At 33.8% G+C, this 21564-nt stretch overlaps 1 protein-coding gene across 1 annotated transcript; it reads left to right on the top strand.

The window, feature by feature from the left end:
- The first annotated feature begins 3132 nt into the window (after window positions 1–3132).
- LOC135691570 (zinc phosphodiesterase ELAC protein 2) lies at window positions 3133–16459 on the top strand. The gene is made up of 15 exons (XM_065209458.2): window positions 3133–3279; window positions 4194–4346; window positions 5129–5298; window positions 5886–6130; window positions 7210–7418; window positions 8011–8155; window positions 9047–9600; window positions 10291–10429; window positions 10758–10802; window positions 11697–11794; window positions 12334–12409; window positions 13165–13285; window positions 14070–14148; window positions 14669–14807; window positions 15674–16459. The coding sequence occupies exons 1-15, from the start codon at window positions 3140–3142 to the stop codon at window positions 15752–15754; spliced, it is 2394 nt and encodes a 797-aa protein (XP_065065530.2). The 5' UTR covers window positions 3133–3139; the 3' UTR covers window positions 15755–16459.
- The last annotated feature ends 5105 nt before the right edge of the window (window positions 16460–21564 follow it).

Raw genomic sequence — 21564 nt, 5'->3', positions numbered from 1 at the left:
GTTAGGGGCTCTTGCCCCCACATCCGTGCAATTTCCGTCACCGTATGTGGCAACCATGATACGTTTAATGGTAAATGATATGAAATGATACGAGTTTCATATTTACGATCCTAATTGAATAAATTGTGATGTAGCTAATTTAGGACGTTAACTTTGCAGAAAATTTTCTTCTGATCGTTTTTTCATTCGTGCACAAGGTATATCATGTCACTTGAGTATCAGCTTGAGTATTCATCATGTGCAGATGAACTACGTAACTTTTATCCATTTATCTAGGCAGATTCTGACTGAGCCTAACCCTTACTTTGAGCTTGTTATTACTAGTCAACCTTTGTGTAAGCAAATCTTCCTTGCTCGTAATGCGTGTTGTAAAAATCACCCGTAATTTGCAGAGATTAGGGAGATACAACTGGACAGGATACTAACTAGCCTAAGAGGCTTGCAAAAGCTCTTGTTCATCATCATAATCGAGTGTCGTCTTCGGCCCGAAGATTGACAAAAAATTCCTCCACAAACTACCATTTTTCCAAAATTTCTCTTCAGGGCATTTTTTAAGAATTTTCCGCTGGTGGGGCATTTGAGAAAAGGGCATATAGGTAAAGGCAGAATTTACAGATAAATAGGCTTTCAAAAATATTCTTAAAACATTGCTATAGACCATAGAACTTTGTGAATTAGAAGAGGAATAACCTATAGACGCAGCAGTTCCAGGGAAAAATTGAATCCAGTTCCAGGGAATTGAGATTTGAAACCTGTTCAATGAAGATTTCATCCACAAATATCTCAAATGAAGTAAAAAAATGAAAAAGTCACCGAATCATAAGGGCACTTGAGTGGTGGGGCAAACATGTTCCACTGGTGGGGCAATTAAAGGGGCTGGTGAGGAATTTCCCCACCACTTTATATGTCAAAAAATGCCCTGTTTCTCTTTGCTTCTCCTAGACTGGTAGATGTTGCATTGTTCGTTATGTTCGGCCCATGTTCTTCTCTGCTTATCTCTATCTCCTTTACCATCCATGTATCCTTCCAACACCAGGCTTGCCAGTTAACCGCTGGACCCTCTAAGCGTTCCTGAACAAATCTATTTGCTAAATTTCTCTTATTGCCGATTCCTCTTCGATGTTGACATTTGTTGCATGTTCTTTCCATTTGACTTTCAATTTTCTGCGATAGTACAAGAATTCAAATGCTGTTATACTCCTCAAAGTTTCCTTCCCATGGGTTCAGTTTCCAGTATCCCCCTTTCTTGAGATCAATAAAGCTTTTCTCGATATCTTTCGTTATGGAATTGGATTTTCCCCTGCCCCCTACTTTCAAACCTGTGTCCGAGCCCATGGTTTCCCGCCCTGTAACCAACGATTGAGAATATATAGGTATTAAATAGTTTCTTTTTTACTTCAAGTTTCAAACCCCAAAGGCACTTTTAAGGATTTTTCAGTAGTGGGCATTTCTCAGAAGAGGCAACGCTCTCGAAATTGTACAGTGCTTCAAACTGTAATTTGCCTTTGTTTCCACTAAAAAATCACAGTGTTGTTGCAACTGCTAAATGAGATGTTTCACATGTACTTTTTGAAGACATCTATTTGGTTAAAATTGCTCTTAACAAGGACATCAGATGTGGGAAGAATTTAACAATTTAGCTTAGAATGAGTAACTCTAACCTTGGTGTTTCAATAATGGTCACGCTGTTTTGATGCCGAGTTGTTTTGAGACTGAGCCTTAGGTTTCAAGATTTTACTCGAATTACCATAACAAAACGAAGTACCTTTAAAAAGTTCTTACAAATTGTTAATAAACCAAATTGGAACTCTTGCTTAAGAAATGTTTAAGACCAGGGACCAAATTAGAAAGATATTTTATTAAAAAGTTTTCAGAGAAGAATCTGGATGTCTATGAAAAATTTCTAACAAAGATTCCAATGAGGTTAAAAATGGGTGTTTCTGGAAGCTTGCCTACAATGATATCATTCTTAGTTTAATTGTGAACAGTGTCAACGAGAGATTTAGGAGACCCTGTGGCAAAATGGAAAGATGAAGCCCTTTGCAAGCAAGGCGAGCAGAAAACATTTGACGACAATGCCCTTTAGATTAGCTAAAAATACATTTCAGAATTTTTTTGGAAACATTTTCTTGCAATTGTTTAAAATGTTTAAAAAAAATTTAGGCATAATTTTGTTTTCCCCAGCTAGTTGCTTTCTTAAACTGGAAACTTCTTGGGCCCCCCTAATTTACCACCGCCCCCACCTTTCTGTGGCCTAGCTTTGAGTTTGTAGTTTTGGTGTTTCTAAAAACAGATCGCATAGAAAAATTTAAAATCGTGGTCCCAAAAGGTCACCCCAACTCTCTTTGCTCATTTCATATAAAGCCTAAGTACTTAAAGGGCAATTTTTAGTTATGCAGTTGGCAAAAAGGGCAACTTTGCAAGCTGCAAAGGGGCATTTTACCTGGAGTTTTGAAAAGTGGGGGACACGTGCCCCATTTGCCCGCAGTCCCTGCGTCTATGAGGCAGAACGACAGGATCTTTAAAGTGTTAGACAAAGTTGAAAAGTCTATTGTTAAAACACAATACGGTTTGTCACTATTTTGTCATATTTGCATTATGTTCTTTATTTTGGCCTAGGCATTTGTGGTAGCAAACGTAGCAAATAGCAAAAAGTTTTAACGGATTGCAGAAAATTGACTGTAAGATTAATGTAGTCATTAAAATTTTTTTTGGGGCCTTGTCTCTTGGTTTTACCCCCAAAGCCTCCAAAACTATTCGGCGGCTATGACCATTATATGTGTGTAAGTGTTGTAAGCCATTTCATGTAATTCTAAGGACAGGCAGTGCTTGTGAAAGACTGTGCTGTAATTTTATATCATACAATTCTACGTAGAGACTTTTTAAGACTTCTGAAGAGCAGTATTCCTACACGTTAGCCGAGATGGCACAGTTTAGCATTGGATTGTTAAAGCAATAAGAATTTGAAAGATTTATTTATCATCTCACAAGAACTTTTCTTTTTTCTTCTTTCTAGTCTCCATTCTTTATTTTAAGATGATGTTCCATTTTGCTTTTGGTGACTAAATTTACGTCCCCATTCGAAAAATTTATTTTTATGACGTCAGATCCGAATGTATAGAGCCTCGTGTAACTAGAAATGAAAGAGAGGTTGCAGGGTAATTGCATCATGGCTGCCAAGTTAAGCAGTCTTCCAAGTGGTAAAGTGTTTCTTCAAATGCTTAGTTGCGGAATTGAAGACACGGCTCCAAGTCTATTTTTGTTTACAGACAGTAAAAGGTTAATTCTAACTACTTTACATTTCTTCGATTTCTATATTTTACAAGACAGCCAATGTTTTGGTTTTGGGTAGGCGCGCGGGAAACCCCCCATCACTCAGTTAAGTTCAGTTCAGTTTCATTTTTTAAATTGCTCTACATACAAATTATTCAAATTAACTATACAATAAGAAACTAATACATTCCTTCAACACAACATTACACATACAAAATTAATACATCAACGCTGAGAATTAATACAAGGATACTTGTAGGATGAACTCTCTCAGTAGTTAAACTAATCGAGGAGAGAGCACCCCCTGTTTTAAAATTTCTCACATAAATTTGATTTCTTCAAGGAAAACATAAGCTATGGGCAGATGGTGACTTTCTAAATTAAAATTTCTTTTTTCAACTTTTGTAGTGGCTTTGATGAAAGAGGAAGGCGTAGTGAAAAATATTAGCGGGAGGTGATTTTTTATATCGACAGAAATGTCATTCCAGCATTTAGTTCAGTAGAAGCGCACTAACCTTATACCATAAGTTTTAGGACTTAGAAGTTTTGAAGTTAATTTGAAGTTACTTTTTTCAATTCTTTATTAACCACACTCTGCAGCTTAGCAAGACTTTCAGCTTCATAATAGATGTTAGTATCGTCAGCAAACAGATAGAAGGCTAATTTTGTTGATGCAAGGGGTAAATCATTAATGTGAATTAAGAAAAGCAGAGGGCCAAGAACAGAAACCTGTGGAACCCTGCCTAGGTAACATTGAGATCACTAGAGTTAGATCCATTTATTGAAACACATTGCTTCCTGCATGAAAGATATGATTTAAAACTCACCCTTGAGCAGCTCTCTATTTCCATAGTGTTCGAGTTTCATCAAAAGAATATCATGATTCACCATTTCAAAAGCCTTATTTATTCTATTTATAGATATTTATTCAATTGTGGTGAAGGCATCCAAAGGTTGTTCACAGAACATAAATTTAAAGTAGGAAAGCTTGGTACACTTTTTGTGACACAAAATAAATGGAGCCATCTTGGAGGGTTTCTGGGACTTTCCATGACACTTAGAGATATTGGAAGGTATGTATACAAGTAGCTTTAATTTATCAGCAATCTCTGCTATAGATCCGGACTGCAGATTATGGCAGTTTCCAACGAGATCTTGGGTGCGCAGGGCAAAATATCAAGTGTGCAAGTGTGCAAGTAATGTACATGGTTGATAGTTATTCTGCTATCAAACCAATGGAAGTTTATATTGAAGATCTTGAGGAAACTTAATTCTTCATTTGCCTTTGAATGTTGCTGAAATTTTCTGTGTATTTTCAAATTACAAAAGGGACAACCTGACCAAAGTTTTGAATCAATCTGAGTACATGGGTGTCACAGAAGTGAAGGATGTGTTGATTTGACATGGAATGACCCTTAAGCAATATAACACACCCATATCACACCCATATCTTGAAAAGCCACACTCTTTATCAAGTGTGCAGGAACATTTTGGAAAATATATCTCGTGTGTGAACTTGCCAAACTCTGCAGTCTGAGATATGATTCCTCGGGCATATAAAGCCTCTTGCTATTTTTAAGACATAATAAAACATAAATATAATATATTGATTTTTCAAGTTGACACATAAAGAAGCAAAAATCGATAGCTATTTAGTTACTTCTCAGTTATCCATCTTGCTTGTTTCACAACCTTCTTATTCACAATGCTTGTTTTACCAATCTATGTTCTGAAGCTTAATACTCTGAATGGTACTAGACAAAAAGCTTTAGCACTATGTTTCAAAATGTTTGCTTTTTTCATTTGAAGCCAATTATGTACCATAAAAAGATTGTTATACTGTTTTTACCTTTAGAGAGAACATCAACATATATGGCCCTTCAGGTTTGCAGAAAGTCATACATGGTGCTAGATATTTCTTGAATAAGGATAATGTTGACTTCAAAGTGACAGAATATTCACATGAAAACACTGAAACTTTTGAAGATGATGAAATCACAATTAAGCCTGTCACCATTTACCCAGGTAGGATTGAGACCAATTAGAAACATAAAGTTTGCTCCTCAAATTTTCAAAATGATTTTTAAACAAACTGAACATTTCCATATAAAGTTTTCTTAAAATGATGTGTTTATTAAAGGAAGACAACTGGTTGAAAATGGAAACAGAGAAGAAGTGCTGAATTGCCATTCAGTACCAATAAGAAAGTCACCAAATGATTGTAGTAATTATTGTGGAGATTTTTAAGTTATGTTTTTTGTTTTGCAAACTATATTATAAAGGGTTGATGTATTTTTATTGTGAAGTTTGAAAGTTATTTTGTTTAGCAAACATATTTAATTGAACTCATTTCAAGCCAAAAATATACTTTTTAGGGACAATCATATGTTTAGTAAGTTTTTCTAATGTTTGTTTAGTGGCTAAAAACTTTTCAACATGCAGACTGAAAAACTTTTTTTTCCAGCAAAGGAAAAGAATTTCAAATGCAGAAAGGTTCCCATTTTATCTAGATCTGCTCAGGTCATTGGGATGGGTTGCCAATTGATTAGGAACTTATATTTTAGGCAAAATGCTAGTTTAGAACATATTTTTAGGCATAATTTATTTTTCAGAGAAGAACAAAGATAGGGCATGCAGTCATTGGGATACCAAGTCAAGTGGAGATGATAATGATGCTATACATTCCTTTGTTATTAAGCCATCGCTTCTTAACCCGGTTGTCTGTTACATTGCAAAGCTTAGAGACTATCCAGGAAAGTTGTTACCAAAAGTAGCTGTTAAGCTTGGTGTACCAAAAGGACCAATGTTTAGACAGCTGAAAGATGGGCAAAGTGTTACACTGCCAAGTGGTAAAATTGTAGGTAATATTAAAAAATTATCTATTGAATATTGAATCATTCAAAGATGCTGAAAAATAAGATCTTTTGGTTAGTCGACTTAATCAATTTTTTAGATAGAACAAAGGAACCAAGTATTCATCAAAATGTCTAACTGTGTAGTATTTTGGGCTGTATTTATTGATTATAGGATCTTAAGACCTTGAAAATCTAATTATCTGACATCATTCTTGGCTCTTCTGACTTTTGGAATGCCAATAGTGTTTTTGAATCTTAGGTTGTGACCTTTTGGGCTAGGTACAAAATTGTCTTTCATGAAAACAGGATTAAAGTTGCAGTCAGATTGAGTTAGTTGTATAGCTCAAAATAGTCTTACTTCCAAAAGCTTTCTGGCTGCTTAATTTGTTGTTGTAAGAATGAGTTTGTTTCATTTTTTACATAGCTGTCATGTTTATCATCCCAGATGCATGAGATCTATTGCTCTAACTAATCAGCTCTTCTGTTACTATCATGCTTTCTATTGTTTCCTGCTTCTTGCAATTGTGAGACTCAGGCAAAATGGATGAGATTTGGTCTGTTATTCAATGATATGTGCTGCATTGTATGCTTTTATCTATATTTTGTGTTAGATTTTTAAGGTTTTTTATTATCTAGCAGTTTGCCATATTTATTTTTACATAGATATTGATAAATTAATTTTCAAAACACAGTTCATTCATTTGAATTGAGTGATTTGTTTCTAACTTTACATTTGAAAATTCAGATGAGATCTTTTAATTCAGAATATGAGACCATTGAGTAGTATTCAATGTTTAGTTGAAAGTGGCAAGATTCTTTGTTTGTGAAAACTGAAAGCGATACAAAGCACTGTATTAAAGTGTAGCTTACTGCTATTTGTATACAGGCCAAGGATGTATAAACAATATTAAATTTTTTATCATTGAAACAAGTTTTATAATAATGTTTCAGCCAAGCAATCAATTCTTTTTATGTCTAGTTTTTATTTCGAATCTTCTTATGGAATTGCTATAATAAGAGGGTTGCAAAGAGTTGATCTATTTGTCAATTCAGTAGTTTTTATATAAAATACTGTTTGAAGGTAACTCCAGACGAGGTTATGGAAGCTCCTATCCCAGGGCCAGCATTCCTGATAATTGACTGTCCTGCTAGGAAATACATTCCAGCAATCGCAAAGAGCAAAAGTTTTGAAAAATGTCAGGTTGAAGGCAGTAGCAAAGTGACTATGGTGGTGCATATGGCAGAGAAAGAAGTCATAAATGACCAACTGTATCAGCAATGGATGGCAAGGTATTGCAAACTGCATTGACAAGATTTTCGGGCACCAGTTTTTGCTTTTGTTCGCCTTTTTACTGGTACCGTAATGCCTCGAATAAGCGCCCGGGTGTTTATTTAATTTTTGAGGCGCTAAATCGATAGGGGTGCTATTTTAAAAAGTAGATTTGGGTGCAAATTGTGTTGTTCATTAATCTTTCTTGTTGAATTGCCTCCCAATTATATTTTCGTTGAAAATTCAAATAAACGCTCGTTTCTAAAGAGTGAAGGATAGGCGCTTATTTGAGGGGGGGTTGCTTTTTCGAGGGTGGCGCTTATTCAATAACTTCACCTCTAGGGTGGGCGCTTATTCGAGGGGGGCTGTTATTTGAGGGGGGCGCTGGTTTGAGGCATTACGGTAAACTTGGTATGTTATGATACTTAGGGTATGCTGCAGGACATTTTAACCTTTTTCTATGTCATAAAAGTACCACTGAGAAAGAGCCTTTTAGCTTGATGTTGTATTATCAAAGACTCTAGAATTAATACTGCACGATTTTGTTAAAGGATTGATTGAAAAGTGCTTTTAAAACAATGGAGGTATGTAATTACGCCTTTTGTTTTTTAGGTTTGATGAGAACACGTATCACTGCATCCTAGACAAAAAAGAGCTAAGCAAGTGTCCGTCTGTTTATTCAACACAGTTCGCAATGCAATGTCAGTTGAATCAAGTCGATGCAAACATATTTCCTTTAATAGAACAGTGGAGAAATGTGAGTGTGTTCAAGGATCCATGATAGACCTTAATCTGTTGAGCTATCCACGATAGTGGATAAAAAAGGAATAAATATGTGATACTTTAGACCGTTTTATAATATATAACACGAACGAATAAAAGTACACAAGGTAGGGAGTTACCACAGGTTTTAACGAAGTTAATGACCCAGTCCTCCTAACAACAGCAAATCTTGTCCATAATTATAAATGAAGTTTGATTTAACATCATCAATAAATTTTTAGTACCTTAGTCGGATATAAAAAAAGCGGCTGGACATGCTTTCAGGCTGGCAGACATACATAAGCAAACATTTATCTAACTCAAATATCGTTACAATGTGTTAGAACACATTAAGTGCCGGAAATATAATACCAAAAGTCTTTCTTTTCAGTGACTTTATGCACGATTCGCTTATACATTTTAATGCACATTTAAATAACATTGCCATAGATTCAAAATGTATTGACAATATGGAAGTCTGTCTTTTACTTCACTGTAGTTTTACCAGTGGTGCAAAAGAGGCATCTAGGGTCCTAAGAGAAACTGTGACGCCCCTATTTATGGACTGCCAAAAATTCCAGTCCAAATGTGTAGAGCATGTCAAAGACAATAGCGAGATAATTTTTCTCGTTAACTAGTGGTTGAGTTATCAAAGCTTAAGTTGAAGAGCTTGAAAAGTTTTTGAAAATCAGTTGAAGCTAAGAGAATTATTTAAAACATGGATATTTCGGGGCCCCTTTTAGTCTAGGGCGCTTGGTTTTTTAACAAAGATGCCCAAGCTGCGTTGCATCACTGAGTTTTACCCATAATTCTTTTTTCGAAAGACTTTCGATGCATGTTCTTTTTGATAAACAAATTTTTGTGATATCGTTTTTTATATTTGCAGTCAAATAGCACTGGTGAGGATAGTGAAGCTTCTGGTAACAGTAAAAACTTTGGCATTTATACGTGCAAAAACCTCTCAAAATTTAACCTTCGCCCGCAAAGCACTCTTGGAATAGACCCTTCGGACGAATTAAAAGCTATAGATACGAAGTCAATTATACAGGAGGCGAAATCAGCCTTATGGGTTGCAGGTTACTATAATCGCGATAACTTTGATGCTGGAAATGGTTCTTTTGGCATTGGTGTAGAAACCATCGATGCTGAAAACAGGAATATGAAAGAAAATATTCACTCGAAACGAGAAAGAGACACTGACGAGAAAATTTCGGAGGAAAGTAATGTTGACTGCCCGGCTGCGAAAATCTGCAAATGTACTCCAGAGGATAATGACTTTCCCTCGAAAAATAACGATCATACCAGGACAGATAGTTGTCACGAAAGTAATTGTTCACGGATAAACCATAATTGTAAATTTCCCAAAATAGTGATGCTAGGGACTGGCTCTTCCATGCCATCAAAGTATAGGAATGTGTCCTCCATCCTTATTAACGCAAGGTAGGTATGCTATTTCAGAGTCTAGTGTGCAACGATTATTGTATTATTGCTTTTGACTACGAAGTACCAGCATCCAAATGAGACAATTTTTGCAGCTATTGTAATTGTGCTCATACTGTATAATGTAGATGATTTTGATGACAAGAATATGTAGATGATTTTTTAATTGTTTAAAGCTAAAAGGTTCGTCGTATTTGTCGAATTTGGTGAAGTTACCACTCACATGACAGACCTATATGTGACCAAAAAGGACCACTGGTGCAAAAGAAAGATTTTACTCTCTAGTATTCAACAACAATTTATTCAGCAAGGACGTAGAGTTGCATTTTTTATTTATTAAAGAACAGAAGTGAATATTTTATCATGTTCATTGTTATACCTCAACAATTTAGTACTTATGATGTCCTAAGATGTCAATTGTGTTTTGCTGTGCAAATGTCGTTCTTTGATCTAATAAAGGGGTGGCTTAAAAACGGGCTTGAAAGCTATATAATTAAAAAAGAACTGAAAAGTTTGGAGCAATGCTCTTATTTTCGTTAGAGATAAGTTTTTTGCTGTGCTTTTGGTGATCCAGTTTTGGAAACTTTAATTTATCCAGGAATGATATTAGTCTGAACTAGAAGTGTGATGAGATTCTATGATGTTATTAATGGATTGCGTTATGTTGTTTATATCAACTTATGTCCACAGTCAACACACATCTATGCTGCTCGATTGCGGAGAAGGCTCTTATGGTCAAATGAAAAACCATTTTGGAAGAGAAGCAGAAGAGATATTGAAGAAATTGCAGTTTGTCTTTATATCTCATCTTCACGCAGACCACCATTTGGTAATAATTCTTTTTTTCTTTTTTTCTGAATTTAAGCTGTCGTTATTTTTTGAACGATGTTGGTGGCAAACATTCAAGTCTTTCAGAAGTAAGATATGTGTATATATATATGTAGGCATTGTGGTTACAGAGAGCTGACAAGCACAAAGAGACTTTATGATTTGACCGAAATTTGTCATTCATTGGTTGACAAGAGTGATTTATATCGTATGCAATGAATACATTTATAAATATATTATCAAATTACCAATAAATAGAAAGTGTATCGTTACTTGTGACAATGTCATTTATTTTCTTTGCTAGAAACAATGCTCAATGCTCTTTCTAGGGTCTGATAAGAATTTTGAAGCTTCGCTGGAAAATAATGGCAAAGGTAAGTTTTAAAAAAACTTTTATATAATTTGCCATCATAGGGATGAGGCATTTAGAAAATATCGATAGAAGACAGACAGCTTTTTATGACAAATTCAAGTTTAATCGCCTCCTCATCAATGCAGGGATTCACAAACAATCTAAAATTTTATTAATTTTTAAAGCTACATTTTTTGGCGTAATGTTGACTTTTTATGAATGGAGTTTTAATGTTTTGATGTACCGGAATGCTCGGATTTAACGCAGACTATGCGCAGATCGTACGCAGATCATCTCTTTATCATGATTGCTATTGTTCTTGCCACGGGTCATTGATTGTAGATTACAGCTAAGTGGATATAGCTTCATATAAGTCGAATGAATTGTGTCTATCAGGTCAGCTTGAGACGGATTTCCAAAAGGCGAACTAATCGCCGAGGCGAAATCATCTTTTGATTTCCACCTGATGCAACAAATCTTGGCGCAAGTATAAGCAACCTTTTTTCTTGGCGACGATTTGTGCCTTGACTGGCGGAGATTTCGTGGCGGAATTATTCGCCACGAAAAGCTAAAAAGATTCTTGCATGCATAACTGAAGCGAACTTTTTCTCAGCGAAATGAAAGTGAACAAACTGGGCATACCTTTAGCTGCAATAACGCAGATCAAATCGCCTCATGGAAATCCGTGATATTAGACTTAGGCCCAATATGCCGTAATCGAACATTCGTCCAATTAAGAGCTTAGAACCTGCATCTTACTTTCAACAAAAGATGTTTTGCTACTTTATGTTTATCAAATGAATAAACAGTGAAAATAGAGTGCTGCTTCTCAAAAAATAGAAGAAGTACATTTTATTTGAGTACTTATGTTTCAAAGAGCATGTACAATTAAATTATATATACATTGTGTAACCAGGATGGTGTCCCATATACTCCGCCAATAATAGCAGGTCCAAGGAAGCTGTCCATTTGGCTTCAAGAGTATTCATCTACCTGTGAAAGTCTGAGATATCGGTTAGTTGATTTACTTGCCAAATTTACTTTTATTAAATGCCTTTAATAAGTTACTTTTCGTTACTTCTCAACGTTACTTTTCGTTTTGGAATTTCGTGTAGTTTTGTGATCGATTACATTATATTTGCGTTATGTTGCTTAAAATATACCTTGAAGGTTTTGTGGCTCTTTCTTATTGAGGGTGACTTGTTAATAGGTTAACTTGAAATATTATATAACCCTCCTGCTCTATACATCAAAGTCTGTGCAGATCTGCGGCGCAACCATCAGGCATCTGTTGAACAACACTTTAACAGTCGAATACTATGTTGATCTGTTCCGCCAAGTCACCTTTAATAGTAGTCAAACGGTTGCTCGCTGTAAGCACAAATCTCAGAGTTGCAACTTGGAGCTATCCCATTCCCTTACACCAAAGCGTAAAGCGGTTAAATACAAAACAATCTTGAGATAGTTTTGTGAAACATGCAGGTATGTTTTTATACCCTTGTGAGTTTTGAAAACTTATAAATACATTTGATGACAGATGACTTCGATTTTAGATTTGTTGACTGCAAGAGACTAGCCTGGCAGGTTTCACCAAGCGCTCTGTCAAAGGAGATCGCTGAATTCACCAAAGTAATTGATTTTTGATATTCTTTGATATTTCGTTGAATGTACCAAAGAGTAATTATTTGTTCCTGATAGGCGAATTTTTCATGGCATTTCGAGCAAAAAGGCGGTTAGCGCAATGCAGAAGATTGATTCTCTCCTGCTGTATTAGTTCTCATTGTTGTTTGTCACTTTGCAAAAAGACGACAGTCATTTTTCAATAATGATACTAAATCGGGAATGCCAGAACCGGTATCGTAATATATAGATAATAGTAACATAAAACATTTGTTTACAGCTAGCAGCAAGATCTAGCTTTGTTAACTCCAGATTTTTTGTTTCGTTTAGAAATATACAGTGATTTGAACTCTTTACTTTCTATAAGTAACCTTTGACATAATTTTTAGGCCGGTAAGTGAATTGACTTCAGTGTTATTTGTTGCTATTCTGGTACTAGCTAAAATGGTGTTGTTGTTTGCTCGAAGTTTACATTATAGGTTTCTAGTTAAAAACATCTCCCATTAATGCTGAATTCAGTAGCCTGCGGACAGGCTCTACTTTCTGTTGCGAAGGAGAGCCAAGACGGAACTTGTAAAAGAAGTCTGCCCGCAGGCTACTGAACTCATATCATTAACATTTTTATGTATCTGATCAAGACCAACTGTAAATTCTCTGGTAAGCCGAGACTGATTTTGCTTTAGTTGTTAATAACTGATCAATATTGAAGATGGCCATATAGGTTCGGTTAAGGAGGGTCGATATATTTCTTTTGATGCTTGTAGGTTATGATCGTACCAGTTGAGCATAACACCGAGGCGTATGGAATTGCAATTACACACAAAGATGGCTGGAAGATCACTTACTCAGGAGACACTGTTCCTTGCGAAAGTTTGGTATACGCAGGTAAACTACATGTGTTTACTCATTAACGAGTTTTTAGGTGAATGAGTCTCTCTGCCTTAGTTTCGAAGAAGCTTCTGACATTACGAAGGGCAATTTTATCAAATACAAATACAGTTTTATCAAATACGATGTTTGACATATCAGTACCAGATGGCACATAAAAATTTCACATTGATCTGAGACCCGTAAATTTTTTGTAATATTCGTAGTTAAGTATTTTCATCTCTCTTCCTTTTTTTGTTCTTCCTGTTTTTCTTCTTTCTGCTCCTTCGCCTTCATTTTATTCTTCTCCGTTTCCTTTTTTCTCTGCCTTCGTCGCTTTTTTCATTTATTTTTTTCCTTCTACTTGTTTTCTTCTTCTCTTTTACATCTTTAATTTCTTTTACTTGGTTATCTTCTTCTGCTGATCCTCCTTCTGTCTACTCTTCTTCTCCATTTTCTTTTGCTTGCCTTTTTCTTTTCTTCTTCTGTGTATTTTTTTCATCTTTTCCTTTTTTCTTCTTCTTTCGCCCTTTCTTTGTCTTATTCTTAACCTGATTTTCTTCTTCTGCCTTCCTTTGACTTATTTTTCATCTGATTCTCCTCCTCTTTTTCTTCTTCTTCTTTTCTTCGTATTATTTTCTTCTTCTACTTGGTTTAATGCTTCTTTTTCTATCTCTTCTTATTCTCCACCTTCTTATTCTCTGTCCCCCTCTTTTCATCCATCTTCTAAAAGCTCATTGCTTCTCTTTCAAAGGAGAAAACTTTATTATTTTAAATTTGATTCCAATTAAACCCCGACCAGGAAAAGACTCGACATTGCTGATACACGAAGCGACATTTGAAGATGGCATGGAAGAAGATGCCAAAGATAAGCACCACAGGTAATGATAATGGATCGAACATGACGTTTTTTTCCAGAAAATATCATCTCTAAATACTTTAAGATAATACGGCATCTGCTGCCTAGAGCGTTGCCTGAATTTAATTCTTGCTTCACGTGATAATTATCTCTCCACCTAACAATTTTCGCTTTCTGATCTTCTGAAACAGGCAGATGATATAGGATTTGTTTATTTTCATCAGTTCATCATTTATATTTCGTTTTTATCATTCTTTTTTTAACTAGCTCTCTTCAGTACAAAAGTAACTCCTGTCACCAGGAAAGAAACTTTCTCGTTTAATAAAGACGTCAGGGTATTAGTTCGGGGTATTAATAGTGCTGGAATTGTAATTTATGCTTCGTTTGGAACAAACATTTGTGGGCTCGTAAGGAATTTCAATATAAGTAATCAGACCGGAAGTCAAGTCCTTGTGTAGCAGTCCTAGGCATGCCTGTGTTTTAATAAAGCTTTGTTTTTCTTCAGCTTTCCTTGGTCTTCATAATGTTTTATCTTATTTCAGCACTTGTGGACAAGCTTTAGATGTAGCAGAGAAAATGAAAGCGAGAAACGTCCTCTTGACACATTTCAGTCAGCGGTATTCAAAATTACCAGTCATGAAGAACGAAACACCAGTGGCTGTTGCCTTCGACCATATGGAGGTGGGTACCTAGAATTCTCTAACAAACTAGCAAGCTATTTACAGAGGAGTTTTATGTTCATCCAAAGAAGGTAGTTTGGAAATCCTCATCAAATTTTGCGGCACATCAGTTTGAATAAACATCAACATATTTTACTTTGTTTATGAAATATATATGTATTTTAATCAACATTGGTATAGATGAATATAGAATTCATTTATTATATGTTCATTTATTCTATATTCATTTATTCTATATTCATCGATACTATAATTTAAAGATATTATAGACATCGATACTTGATCTAAATATATTATTATGTTAACTCCAGTTTGCTTTACAATTAGGTAACAGCCTTCCCTACTAAGGGTTTCTAAAAAAATGTATCTAATCTCGTTGGTGGCGATGATAAAATTTTTATTGACTTTCACAACCTACTCTCAGAACTTACTTTCACAACAGTGAGTCTCAAACTGGCTAGCTCTCCTATTCTGTGCATTACATTTTGTAGAGAAGATTGTTAAAGAGAAAATTGTAGCGATAAACAAATAAAGTGAAATGAAAATTCTGCTATAGATAAAAAGTTTTCGGTTTTAACAATCAACGGCTTTGCAAATTGCTTACAGAGGTTCACGTGCCAAGATGCCTGTTGGCTTCCTAAATCTATCCATCAGTTTCCGTACTTTCTTCGTATTTTTACTTTGTTTTCACCACAATGTTTTATTTAGTTTTGACTCATTCAAGCAACCTATGCTATGTGGGATTTCACCTGGACACCTCTCCACAAACACTAGCTACTTCAATGAAAAAACATCCAGTTTTTCTACCATTAAGAATTCAAGAATGCACGGTTCTATCGCTAATGATGTTCATTCTGTTACCTACAGATTCATCCAGATGAGATACCCGAGGTTTCAAAGTTGCTGCCCAAATTGCAAGTGTTATTTTTGAATGAAGACAAAAGGTAGCCTGGACTTTTGCATAGCTCTCAAGCAATTGTCTAGCTCGATTGCACTTTAATCTATCCAATGTATTTATGTTTCTATAAAGAATGATTTTAAATTGCAAGATTAGGGTAACTTCATTGAGTGTTGCTTCTGTGAGAAATACTGTTAAAGCCTCTAAAATGCTTTAAAGTCCATCTTCAAAGGCGTAGCAAAATGAACTGACTTCTTGGAAATTACTTAACAAAACTGCACATTTTCTGCAAAGAAAAGCCTCACGTGAAAGCCTTAGTTTTTTGTTTACTAAACCATAATTATACCGGAACAAATATTGTCAGCGATATGTACCTTTTACATAAACTTGATGGGTTGTTCATCGCGATGAGTTTAATGACGTAGAGATGTTCCATGAATAATGAAACACGACACCACATAACATGATGATGGAATGAGATTATTTATGCATATTCTTCTTGTTTATTCATTTTTTCATCAATTGAGCAATACCTGCTCAATTGCTCAGGTTTGAGCAGAATGTTAAGAAAAAACCTTTTGCAGCCACGAATCGTGTTTTCAACATGAGGTAGAATTAAACCATAAGGTGCTAACTCTTTACAAGTTGTTTTCACTAAAAACGTTCTAATCAACATTATTTCAACTTAAAAAGATCTATATTTTCTTTTGAAGTGCAGGAAAAGGATCAGAAAAATCATTTATTACCCTATTGGCAGAAATTGGATTTTTCACAAAGAGTAAGGCTATAGACTTGGCAAAACTGCCAACTTTTTGTGAATTTTTTCACACTCAAAAACGTTATAATCTACATTAATTCAACTTAAAAATACCAATGTTTTCTTTTGAAATGCAGGAAAAGAATCAGAAAAATCATTTTTTACCCTATTGACAGAAATTGGATTTTTCACAAAGAGTAAGGCTATAGACTTGGCAAAACTGCCAACTTTTTGTGAATTTTTTCACGCTCAAAAACGTTATAATCTACATTAATTCAACTTAAAAATACCAATGTTTTCTTTTGAAATGCAGGAAAAGAATCAGAAAAATCATTTATTACCCTATTGGCAGAAATTGGATTTTTCACAAAGAGTAAGGCTATAGACTTGGCAAAACTGCCAACTTTTTGTCAATTTTTTCACACTCAAAAACGTTATAATATACGTTAATTCAACTTAAAAATGCCAATGTTTTCTTTTGAAATGCAGGAAAAGGATCAGAAAAATCATTTACTACCCTATTGACACAATTGGATTTTTCACAAAGAGTAAGGCTATAGACTTGGCAAAACTGCCAACTTTTTGTGAATTTGTTTACACTCAAAAACGTTATAATATACGTTAATTCAACTTAAAAATGCCAATGTTTTCTTTTGAAATGCAGGAAAAGGATCAGAAAAATCATTTACTACCCTATTGACATAATTGGATTTTTCACAAAGAGTAAGGCTATAGACTTGGCAAAACTGCCAACTTTTTGTGAATTTTTTTACACTCAAAAACGTTATAATATACGTTAATTCAACTTAAAAATACCAATGTTTTCTTTTGAAATGCAGGAAAAGGATCAGAAAAATCATTTACTACCCTATTGACATAATTGGATTTTTCACAAAGAGTAAGGCTATAGACTTGGCAAAACTGCCAACTTTTTGTGAATTTTTTTACACTCAAAAACGTTATAATATACGTTAATTCAACTTAAAAATACCAATGTTTTCTTTTGAAATGCAGGAAAAGGATCAGAAAAATCATTTATTACCCTATTGACATAATTGGATTTTTCACAAAGAGTAAGGCTATAGACTTGGCAAAACTGCCAACTTTTTGTGAATTTTTTTACACTCAAAAACGTTATAATATACGTTAATTCAACTTAAAAATACCAATGTTTTCTTTTGAAATGCAGGAAAAGGATCAGAAAAATCATTTATTACCCTATTGACAGAAATTGGATTTTTCACAAAGAGTAAGGCTATAGACTTGGCAAAACTGCCAACTTTTTGTGAATTTGTTTACACTCAAAAACGTTATAATCTACGTTAATTCAACTTAAAAATACCAATGTTTTCTTTTGAAATGCAGGAAAAGGATCAGAAAAATCATTTATTACCCTATTGACAGAAATTGGATTTTTCACAAAGAGTAAGGCTATAGACTTGGCAAAACTGCCAACTTTTTGTGAATTTTTTTACACTCAAAAACGTTATAATATACGTTAATTCAACTTAAAAATACCAATGTTTTCTTTTGAAATGCAGGAAAAGAATCAGAAAAATCATTTATTACCCTATCGACAGAAATTGGATTTTTCACAAAGAGTAAGGCTATAGACTTGGCAAAACTGCCAACTTTTTGTGAATTTGTTTACACTCAAAAACGTTATAATATACGTTAATTCAACTTAAAAATACCAATGTTTTCTTTTGAAATGCAGGAAAAGGATCAGAAAAATCATTTATTACCCTATCGACAGAAATTGGATTTTTCACAAAGAGTAAGGCTATAGACTTGGCAAAACTGCCAACTTTTTGTGAATTTTTTTACACTCAAAAACGTTATAATATACGTTAATTCAACTTAAAAATGCCAATGTTTTCTTTTGAAATGCAGGAAAAGGGTCAGAAAAATCATTTACTACCCTATTGACATAATTGGATTTTTCACAAAGAGTAAGGCTATAGACTTGGCAAAACTGCCAACTTTTTGTGAATTTTTTTACACTCAAAAACGTTATAATATACGTTAATTCAACTTAAAAATACCAATGTTTTCTTTTGAAATGCAGGAAAAGGATCAGAAAAATCATTTATTACCCTATTGACAGAAATTGGATTTTTCACAAAGAGTAAGGCTATAGACTTGGCAAAACTGCCAACTTTTTGTGAATTTGTTTACACTCAAAAACGTTATAATCTACGTTAATTCAACTTAAAAATACCAATGTTTTCTTTTGAAATGCAGGAAAAGGATCAGAAAAATCATTTATTACCCTATTGACAGAAATTGGATTTTTCACAAAGAGTAAGGCTATAGACTTGGCAAAACTGCCAACTTTTTGTGAATTTTTTTACACTCAAAAACGTTATAATATACGTTAATTCAACTTAAAAATACCAATGTTTTCTTTTGAAATGCAGGAAAAGAATCAGAAAAATCATTTATTACCCTATCGACAGAAATTGGATTTTTCACAAAGAGTAAGGCTATAGACTTGGCAAAACTGCCAACTTTTTGTGAATTTGTTTACACTCAAAAACGTTATAATATACGTTAATTCAACTTAAAAATACCAATGTTTTCTTTTGAAATGCAGGAAAAGGATCAGAAAAATCATTTATTACCCTATCGACAGAAATTGGATTTTTCACAAAGAGTAAGGCTATAGACTTGGCAAAACTGCCAACTTTTTGTGAATTTTTTTACACTCAAAAACGTTATAATATACGTTAATTCAACTTAAAAATGCCAATGTTTTCTTTTGAAATGCAGGAAAAGGGTCAGAAAAATCATTTACTACCCTATTGACATAATTGGATTTTTCACAAAGAGTAAGGCTATAGACTTGGCAAAACTGCCAACTTTTTGTGAATTTTTTTACACTCAAAAACGTTATAATATACGTTAATTCAACTTAAAAATACCAATGTTTTCTTTTGAAATGCAGGAAAAGGATCAGAAAAATCATTTATTACCCTATTGACATAATTGGATTTTTCACAAAGAGTAAGGCTATAGACTTGGCAAAACTGCCAACTTTTTGTGAATTTTTTCACACTCAAAAACGTTATAATATACGTTAATTCAACTTAAAAATACCAATGTTTTCTTTTGAAATGCAGGAAAAGAATCAGAAAAATCATTTATTACCCTATCGACAGAAATTGGATTTTTCACAAAGAGTAAGGCTATAGACTTGGCAAAACTGCCAACTTTTTGTGAATTTGTTTACACTCAAAAACGTTATAATATACGTTAATTCAACTTAAAAATACCAATGTTTTCTTTTGAAATGCAGGAAAAGGATCAGAAAAATCATTTATTACCCTATTGACATAATTGGATTTTTCACAAAGAGTAAGGCTATAGACTTGGCAAAACTGCCAACTTTTTGTGAATTTTTTTACACTCAAAAACGTTATAATATACGTTAATTCAACTTAAAAATACCAATGTTTTCTTTTGAAATGCAGGAAAAGGATCAGAAAAATCATTTATTACCCTATCGACAGAAATTGGATTTTTCACAAAGAGTAAGGCTATAGACTTGGCAAAACTGCCAACTTTTTGTGAATTTTTTTACACTCAAAAACGTTATAATATACGTTAATTCAACTTAAAAATGCCAATGTTTTCTTTTGAAATGCAGGAAAAGGATCAGAAAAATCATTTACTACCCTATTGACATAATTGGATTTTTCACAAAGAGTAAGGCTATAGACTTGGCAAAACTGCCAACTTTTTGTGAATTTTTTTACACTCAAAAACGTTATAATATACGTTAATTCAACTTAAAAATACCAATGTTTTCTTTTGAAATGCAGGAAAAGGATCAGAAAAATCATTTATTACCCTATCGACAGAAATTGGATTTTTCACAAAGAGTAAGGCTATAGACTTGGCAAAACTGCCAACTTTTTGTGAATTTTTTTACACTCAAAAACGTTATAATATACGTTAATTCAACTTAAAAATACCAATGTTTTCTTTTGAAATGCAGGAAAAGGATCAGAAAAATCATTTATTACCCTATTGACAGAAATTGGATTTTTCACAAAGAGTAAGGCTATAGACTTGGCAAAACTGCCAACTTTTTGTGAATTTTTTTACACTCAAAAACGTTATAATATACGTTAATTCAACTTAAAAATACCAATGTTTTCTTTTGAAATGCAGGAAAAGGATCAGAAAAATCATTTATTACCCTATCGACAGAAATTGGATTTTTCACAAAGAGTAAGGCTATAGACTTGGCAAAACTGCCAACTTTTTGTGAATTTTTTTACACTCAAAAACGTTATAATATACGTTAATTCAACTTAAAAATACCAATGTTTCTTTTGAAATGCAGGAAAAGGATCAGAAAAATCATTTATTACCCTATTGACAGAAATTGGATTTTTCGCAAAGAGTAAGGCTATAGACTTAATGCCAAATTCTAGAGAATCTTTTTCTCAATTAAAAACATTTGAATCGACATTAATTCAACTTGAAAAGAGCTATATTTTCTTTTTGAGCGCAGGAAAAGGATCAGAAAAAACATTTATTTCCAAATTGACAGACGTTGGATTTTGCACAAAAAGTAAGGCTATAGACTTGGAAAAATGCCAATTTTTGACAATTTTTTATCACTCAAAAACATTTTAATCTACATTAATTCAATTAAAAGAGACCTATGTATTCTTCTGAAGTACAGAAAAAGGATCAGAAAAGTCATACAATAACCAATTGGCAGATATTAGATTTTCCGCAAAAAGTAAGGCTATAGACTTGGAGTTCTTTTTCACACAGAAACTTTTAATCTTCATCACATTCACTCTGATGAAGTCTTGTATGCCAGGGCGAAATATTTGTATTGATTAAATTTATTTCACTTCAAAATTTATTTTGACTTCATTGGATTTTCGTCGTCGTGTTTGTTTGTTTCTGGCTATAGCTCATATTATAATTAATCATTCCAAGATTCACAGAATCTGGCGGACAACAAATCCTGCGATTGAAGATATAGAAGATATCTTTATGTGAGACATGCAAAATTGTTCTTTAGGTGAATGTCTGATCCCCTAAGCTACATCTAGATTTTTCAGGATATTTTTATTGTGC

Source organism: Rhopilema esculentum, chromosome 13 (assembly GCF_057945365.1).
Source record: "Rhopilema esculentum isolate cy_ngs chromosome 13, ASM5794536v1, whole genome shotgun sequence".
Taxonomy (NCBI): domain Eukaryota; kingdom Metazoa; phylum Cnidaria; class Scyphozoa; order Rhizostomeae; family Rhizostomatidae; genus Rhopilema; species Rhopilema esculentum.
This window is presented reverse-complemented; position numbering and strand designations above follow the sequence as displayed.

What these genes read in the sequence shown, in the direction of transcription:
- LOC135691570 (XM_065209458.2), top strand. Translation starts at nt 3,140, where the DNA reads ATGAAAGAGAGGTTGCAGGGTAATTGCATCATGGCTGCCAAGTTAAGC. An exon ending in GCTGGAAAATAATGGCAAAG is followed by an intron (nt 10,803 to 11,696) that starts GTAAGTTTTAAA and finishes TTGTGTAACCAG; the next exon opens with GATGGTGTCCCATATACTCC. An exon ending in TTGCCTTCGACCATATGGAG is followed by an intron (nt 14,808 to 15,673) that starts GTGGGTACCTAG and finishes TGTTACCTACAG; the next exon opens with ATTCATCCAGATGAGATACC.